This window comes from Streptopelia decaocto (genome assembly GCF_964273445.1).
Source record: "Streptopelia decaocto genome assembly, chromosome: 8".
Classification (NCBI taxonomy): domain Eukaryota; kingdom Metazoa; phylum Chordata; class Aves; order Columbiformes; family Columbidae; genus Streptopelia; species Streptopelia decaocto.
Window position 1 is genome coordinate 15,214,840 of NC_138662.1, and position 8,348 is coordinate 15,223,187.

Below are 8,348 nucleotides of genomic sequence, written 5' to 3' on the forward strand. Positions count from 1 at the left end.
AGTCAATCTTAGGAATACACTGTGCCAAAGCAGTCAAGGGAACAGTTTCTCCCATGACCTAGATGAAAAACCCAACACCAGAACAGAGGCACCAGCAAAAAAAAAAGTGTTGTATTTAAAACCCAGTTCCAGCAAAAGACAACATTTAAAACCAAAAAGAATCTGGAGGAGCTTGGCTGGGTGGGATCCTGCATCCCACAGGATGGCCCCGGGCACCCAAAAAATGCCCTTTGCAGGGGCCAAGCGCCCCGTGCCTGCCCCACCTTAACAAGTCCACACACAGAAATTAATGACGACACATCCGATACTGTGCCCTTATGCCCCATCTATAAAATTTGGCACAGATAATTTGCAGGCAGGGTGAGCAGGGCAAGAGCAGAACTGATGGGCTGGGGTGTGACGTGGGGACCAGCTGACCCCGCTGACATCCACCCACCCATCGTGGCTTGTCATCGCCGAGGGAGAGAGGACACTTGCCAGGAACATGCTCCAGCCCCTGGTACTGGTGGCACGTGTTGCATGAGGTCAGAAAAAAGGAAAGATAGTTAATAAAGAGATGGAGAAATGTTAAAAGAAACTAAATGAAAAATACATGGCAATGTGGGCTAGAAGTCAGGAACGACATTTTTCCCCCCCGCCCCAAGCATGAGATGCAATAAAAATACAGGGTTTTAAAAGCTCTGTTTACTTGTCTTGGCTTTTTCAGCCACTGGTATGCTTTCAGGTAATGCAGGCAAGCTTTTTTCTGCAACTATGAAGGTTACAGACCTACTTTTTAAATTTTTTTTACTGTTTTTTTTTTTTTTTTTTTCCCCAGTGAAAGCTGAGGTCCCGTTGAAGCATCTCTCCCTGCCTTGTACCCACCGCACCAAGCATCCGAAAAGCCATTTCGCACCAGCTGCGCAAGGAACGCGCGGTCCCGGGCACACAGTGGGGAACCCCCGGGCAGGGAGAGCCGCTCCCCGGCCCGCCCCGAGGCCGCGGGGGAGAGCGAGCCGTGCATCCGCACCCTATAGACTGCGCGTGCACGGACCCTACAGCCTGCACTGTGCAGCGGCGGCCCCTACAGCCCGCTGCGTGTGCCCGGTTCCTATAGCCTGTGTGCCTAGCTCCTATAGACTGTGTGCCCAGCTCCTACAGCCCACGCTGTGTGTGCCCAGCTCCTATAGCCCGCACAACTGCGATGCAGCCGCTACCGCCAGCACGTTTGCAGCCCCTATAGCTCGCCCTATGCACTGGCACTGTCCCTGGAGCCTCCGCCTGCTCAGCCTCTATACACTGCACGCTGTACACAGCCTCTCTACCTACACGGTGCATGCCCACGCCCAGAGCCCGCACATCACGTTCGGACCCATAGCCATGGTCATCGCTCCCCTATAGCCCGCATCCTCCCTATGGAGCGCACTGCGCATGCCCGCCGCAGAGCGCGTACCACCCCGCAAAGACTCGCAGGCACCGCCCCGCGCATGCGCGTCTCCCTCCGCACATGCGGGCCTCCGGGACGGCAGGGGGCGCTGCGAGGCGGAAGCCCGCCGCCGTTTCCGCCTGTCGCGGCTGAGTCACTGGGCCGCGCCGCCGCCGCCACCGGAGCCGAGCTGCCCCGTCCCGTCCCGTCCCGCCGCCACCATGCCGCTGGAGAACCTGGAGGAGGAGGGGCTGCCCAAGAACCCCGACCTCCGCATCGCCCAGCTCCGCTTCCTCCTTAGCCTCCGGCCCCGCGCGCCCGACCCCGCGGCGCGCGAAGAGCTGATGGCGGCCGTGCGGCTGCACAGTGAGTGTGGCCTCTGGGGCGGGTTGTGTCCGGGTGTGCGGGGCAGGGGGCTCGGCCTCCCCCCGCCAAGCTGGGGCGGCTCTGCCTGTCCGAAGGCACGAGTGTGCGGGCAGGGAGCGGGTCTGATCGTTGATCCCTGGGGCCGTGTGGAACGGGAGTGTTTGTGGAGTCGGAGAATAGTTGTGGTTGGGAGGGACCCTCGAGGTCGTCGAGTCCAACCGATAAGCTCAGACTGGCACTAAGCCGTGTCCCTATGAACCTCGTCTACGCATGTTTTAAACCCTTTCAGGGCTGCTGACCCCACCACTGCCCTGGGCAGCCTGTTCCAATGCCTGACAACCCTTTCCGTGAAGAAATTTTTCCTAATATCCAATCTAAACCTCCCCTGGTGCAACTTGAGGCCATTTCCTCTTGTCCTGTCACTTGTTACTTGGCAGAAGAGACCAACCCCCTCCATGCTCCAAACGCCTTTCAGGTAGTTGTAGACAGTGATAAGATCTCCCCTCAGCCTCCTGTTCTCCAGGCTGAACAGTCCCAGCTCCCTTGTCAGACTTGTTATCTTGTGTGTGTGCCCAGTTCCCAGGGGCATGGAGCAAAGGAGAACAGGGAGTGCTAGGGGTCATTTGGGGTAGGGAGGGTTTGGACACATCAGGGTGGTGCCATGTCCCCAGCTTTGGCCACTGTTACATAGTGCTGGTGTTTTAAGAGGTAGGAGTTGAGCACCAGGGTCCAGTGTGCTCAGAGTCATGTAAATAGTAAGGGAAGTGCAAGTGGGAGAGGTGGAAAAAAAGCAGAGATAGAAAAGAGTCAGCAAAAAGAAGCGTCACAGGCAAGGCCTGCTGAAACACCAGCTCTGCCATGTCTGGTTTTAATAGGTACCTGATCATAGAAGGGATGTAGCTGGCATCGACAGTCGGTCGTGTTGTCCTTCAGCACTCTGCTCTAGAAACACGCACACACTTGTTGCAGCAATTAATCGCAGAACCCTTCCTCTGTTTCTTTCAGATATGGCTCCATATTATGAAGCTCTCTGCAAGTCTCTGGAATGGCAGATAGACACAGATCTGCTGAACAAAATGAAGAAAGCTAATGAGGAAGAATTGAAACGTCTTGACAATGAATTAGAAGATGCAGAAAAGATCTTGGGGGAGAGTGAAATCCGGGATGCAATGATGGCCAAAGCTGAGTACCTGTGCAGGATTGGGGACAAGGTGGGTTCATGGCAGGGGCTTTGTAGACTCGTATTAAAAACACTTCATTGTAATCCTCTTACCTGGACAGGCTCCAGTGAGCACTGGGTGACTTACAGTGTGTTTTCTCTGTGGCACGATTCAGACATGGGTAGGAAATAGGGGAGGGTGTTACTGAAATTTGAGTTATCTAGGGGAAAAAAAAGAGAGTAGCCCTTGAAAGACAACATATTTTCTATTTGCAGGGTTATTTTTCACTTTCCTTGCGTTTTTAGACTTTTCTAAGCTGTTTACAGAGTGTAACTGAAATTACAGAGTACATTTTCATAGTCCTTAGATTTAAAAGATATATGAGGATCAGTGCTTTTAACTTTATTTAAACTCTGATTCTTGGAGATTACTCAGAATACATAATGTTAAAGTTCCGTAAGAAACTAATGAAGTCACAACTATCAGCAGAATACAATGCATGTACTTACGACAGACATTTTGTAAATATTCTGGGTGCTTTTAACATTCTTACCATAGAAAATGCTGTCTTGTTAGGAGGGAGCTCTGACTGCGTTCCGCAAGACTTATGACAAAACTGTGGCACTGGGGCACCGTCTGGATATCGTGTTCTATCTTCTAAGGATTGGCTTGTTCTATATGGATAATGACCTCATCACACGGAACATTGAAAAGGCAAAAAGGTACCGCTTGGGTTCTTTGAGTGCACCAAAGCACTTTCGAGACAAAGTTTAACAAAAGAGATGGAAGATAAATACCTTGCTGTCAAGAAATGACTAAGACTGGTTGTGAGACAGAATCACAGAGTGATGGGTGCATGTTACCTTGTACAAGAGAGCTTCCTTTTTCTGGATTTTTTTATATGAGAGGGAAGAGGAAACAAACAGTAGTATTTTGTGTCAGCTATTTTCTAGCAGCTGACTTGATTTTAATTTCTAGGCCGCACCCCTGCTCCCACATTTCTGTTCTGTCACTGTTGGAAGACAAATAACTTTGGCTGTTATTAGGTTGTACAATAAAGCGTATTGCAGGATTGGCTCTGTGAAGTGACATCTTTTCCTTTAGAAGCAAGAGCCCCGTCTCAGCACCATGTGTTTCGGTGCAAAAGTGGCAACTTTTTAATTTCTTCTGTTCTGCTAGTTGGACGGCTTAGATTTTAGCAGCATAGGCAGTGGAAATATGTTGCCACAGCTGAGGTTGACAGTACTATTTACCTGCACATTTCAAAAGACTCTTATCACAACCTTAGCTGCTATAAACTTTTCCTTTCAGTTGAAACTTGCACTGTGCAAAAGTGTCTGGCCTCTCCTGTCCCAAGGAAGCCACTTTCCTACCCGAGAGGTGTATATACAAACTGTAACATAACATGTTATTCTTTCTCTAATCACACAGTATCAGTTGGTTTACTGCACTTACTTACTTACAACTTACTACATAACACATTTACATAAGTAAATATTTCATTTTGTTCTGTTTTAAGTCTAATAGAAGAAGGAGGAGACTGGGACAGGAGAAATCGTCTCAAAGTGTACCAGGGCCTTTACTGTGTAGCTATTCGTGATTTCAAACAAGCAGCAGAGCTCTTCCTTGATACCGTTTCAACGTTTACATCCTATGAACTTATGGATTACAAAACGTTTGTAACATATACAGTCTATGTCAGCATGATTGCACTGGACAGGCCTGACCTGAGAGAAAAGGTAAGGAAAGCAGATGGAAAGACCGGTTCAAACAGACACAGCCTTTCTTTAACATTTTTATCTCTGGGCTGAAAGTGATGCCATTTAAATACGTTTGTTTGCTTTCAGGTTATTAAAGGAGCAGAGATTCTGGAAGTCTTACACAGTTTGCCAGCTGTACGGCAGTATCTCTTTTCGCTGTACGAATGCCGTTACGCTGCTTTTTTCCAGTCATTAGGTAAGGCTGTGTTCTCTACAATACTATTGCAGGTACTTCAGTTATTTCTTTCAAATCATCCACAACTTTCAGGGAGTAGCTGCAGTCTAAAGCTACTTTTTGCAGGGGAAAAAGAAACAAGATTCTTATTTTTTAACAGTGACCTAAAATTTGCAGCTGTTTGATTTTTCAAGCAAACCAACCAACCTTTGCATCCAGTGAGCTTTCAAAAGGTCCCATCTGATTAGGTGGGAGGGCATTTTGAAAATGGCTTTGGAACATTGTCTCACCTGAAGAGACAGGTCAGATGGGAAAGCTCTGTAGGGTTTTATGTTTGATAGAAATTATATGACCTGTAGTCTAAAGGCCCCAAAATCTCAACCTGTAAGATAAATGCCAGTTCTCAGACTGCTTGCTGTTCTTCTGTGAGATTTAGAATACAAGAAAATAAGATCCCTTCAGTTTGTGGAAGGTTTGGCCTGCTGAGATTAAGAGCTAAGGGCAACATTTCTCTATTCCTGACCCTCTCGCTAGCTGAGAACAGGAGAAAAAGTTATTTCAGTGCCTTGAACTGCTTGTAACTAACTTAAGAGCTAGTACCAGAAAGGTAATGGTATTTCCTTAGGCAGCTTTGGGTAACAATGTTTCTTCAAGTAGTTACATCCCCAGTACTGCTGGTTCCCAGCACCACCCTGCTCCTGTGGGACAGCAGATCCCAGCACTTGCCCTCTGGGAGGTGGTCGCCCAGGAGCAGGAGGGAGAACCAGCACCCTGAGAGGAGGATTCTCTGCTGACAAACAAGGTCATTAGCTTTGCCACAATCTTGTTTGCATGTTATTGCTGCTTCTGGTTCTAGAACTGATGCGGATTATACGAATTTCTCTTCAGTGTAAAATACCTTTCAGATTCTGAAGTATGTAAGAATACGATACTGTTACGTTCACACTGATTACGTATTAACTGGTGTTTTGTGTTTCATTTACTTAACTGATATTTTACATTTCTTAGATATTACTTTTTTTTTTTTTTCCAGCTATTGTAGAGCAAGAGATGAAAAAGGATTGGCTGTTTGCACCTCACTATCGATACTATGTACGGGAAATGAGGATTCACGCGTATAGCCAGCTCCTAGAGTCTTACCGGTCATTGACACTGGGATACATGGCAGAAGCATTTGGAGTCAGTGTAGAATTCATAGATCAGTAAGTTATTTGGCTTTTTAAGTTCATAAAGATCTCACTTTATACCTTTTAATCATTTATGATGATCCCATTATGAATATATTCTACTTTGATTTTAAACATGCCAAGTTATGTTTCTATGGAAAAGCTTGGCTGAATTTAAGTGAACCTTATGTTTCAGTAAAGAAAATAATTTGATTGCATTTTCTTATGACAGCTTTTCCAGTGTATCTTTCACTCTAAATGCCATATGAGAACGTAGTCTTTTATTAGTAACTTTTTTTATAGTGCTTTATCTATTGACCTCCATGTGCTATGCAACTTAGGATTTTGGAGGATGACTTAATTCATAACTATACAAAAACTTAACTATTACAACTTTGGGGATCTGTACCCCAAAAGTCTCCTCCTTTAGTTTTGTTTTCTTTCTAGTACGTGGACAGGATCTGCTGCTTTTCACTTAAATCAAACATACACTGTGGTCTCAATTTGTAATTCTTTTCTAGGGTAAAGCAAACAACTTCAGATCATTATGAGAACTGTCTCGGAGTGAGAAATTGACTTTTTCTCTATGTACATGAAACAGTTTGTGTCAAATGCCTTCACAAGAGTCATTCTTCTTTCGTAGAGAGGTTTCAGATTTTCCAACAGAGAAAAGTGTTACAGAAATATGAATACTGCTTGAAACATTCAGAAATTAATTAATAGGGGTTTCAAGATAAACTAAATACCATTCAATTAAAAGGTAACTGTTTTAAAGTCATACTATTAATAGTTCTTATGCTTCCAGTAATTTATTACTAGTTGTAACTTGTCTTACTGTTGATCGGAGTAATGTTTTCTTCTACCATCAGTCATGTGCTGTGGACCACCAGCTGATTAAGCAAAATAATAATAATAAAAAAAAGCAGCATATTTAGAGCTACTAGAGAGTAGGGAGCTATTAAGAGACTTATCTAATGAACGGACTGGCATGAAGATATTTACCTCAGGCCAAATTCCAAATAGGCACAAGACATGCCTGCTGCCTCTAAGCTTGAAGAGCAGTGGATGCTCAGCTGAGTGATAAATTGCACTAACTCAAGTATGACACTTTGCCCTGAGAAGAAGGTTCTAAGAGGTTTTGTATGCAGATCACTAGAATGATTATTCTTTTGTGTAATGTCCACGCTTTAATAAGATGAGGATGCATAAGATACCTTATGAAAATATATAGGCTGTTGTTTCAGAAATACGGAGTGGCGACGCTGTTGTTTCGTACCAGCAGGTTCAGTGCTGGTAGGCCGACAAGTCCTCGGTGAAACATGATTTAACTGCCTTTTTCTCTTCTTTTCTTAGGGAGCTTTCAAGATTTATTGCAGCTGGGCGATTACATTGCAAAATAGACAAAGTAAATGAGATTGTAGAAACGAACAGGTATGCTATCACTTCCTCTAAATTGTTTGTGACAGCCCTGTTGAATTCTATACATTTTTATATTTATTACGCTTATTACACAAGTGCACTGGTGTAAAACGTATTCTTAATTCTAAACATTTTTTTTTCTTTCCCCACAATTCCTAGGCCTGATAGCAAGAATTGGCAGTACCAAGAAACCATCAAGAAAGGAGATTTGCTGCTAAACAGAGTTCAGAAACTTTCCAGAGTAATTAATATGTAATTTTTTTAATGCAAGGGAATGCAAAATTTAGATGTTTAAAACATTTTGGAAGTAACCTATAAATATATTGTATAACTTGGTATACTGTAGGTAAAAAAATTACTAGCGAGAGAGGTAGAGTTTTTACTTTCCACTTCATTATGTAAACGATGTTCTCTTTTGGTGTATGGATCCCAGTTCATTTATTAAATGTATTATACAGTTGGTGATCTCTTGTAATATACTTTGTTCCTTTACTTGACTGTGTATACAGCATTCAATATTTAATAGCAAAGCAGGGTCAAGAGCTGTGAACAGAGAGAACTGGCTTCTTTACGGATTCTGTATTTGAATCAAAGGTGAAAGGAATCAGTTGCACAATAGTAAAGTAGCCAAAAAATTCTGCTGAGATTGTGTGCTGCCCAGACAGCACGAATTCTTGTTACAAGAAGATTACAGCTTGAGGGAGAAGGAATAAGGATGAAGCAGTAACATAACCACGAAAACTGTAAGGACTACAACTTTGGGAACATTTTTCTCTTAAGTAGCCTCTCCTTTGTAACTACCTTTTTGCCAGCTGTTGAAAGGAAAGTTGGCACATTAGCAAAGCGTTACAGTTGAAATTACTTCTGTTAGATTTGCAGATGTCAAAACGATGGTAG

The 8,348-nt window shown here is 44.4% G+C and overlaps 1 protein-coding gene across 1 annotated transcript; it reads left to right on the plus strand.

Moving 5' to 3' along the window:
- The first annotated feature begins 1,524 nt into the window (after positions 1-1,524).
- On the plus strand, positions 1,525-7,911 carry PSMD6 (proteasome 26S subunit, non-ATPase 6). The gene is made up of 8 exons (XM_082059924.1): positions 1,525-1,771; positions 2,777-2,982; positions 3,508-3,653; positions 4,451-4,670; positions 4,779-4,887; positions 5,900-6,068; positions 7,386-7,463; positions 7,611-7,911. Exons 1-8 carry the CDS (start codon positions 1,627-1,629, stop codon positions 7,705-7,707), a joined length of 1,170 nt encoding a protein of 389 aa, XP_081916050.1. The 5' UTR covers positions 1,525-1,626; the 3' UTR covers positions 7,708-7,911.
- The last annotated feature ends 437 nt before the right edge of the window (positions 7,912-8,348 follow it).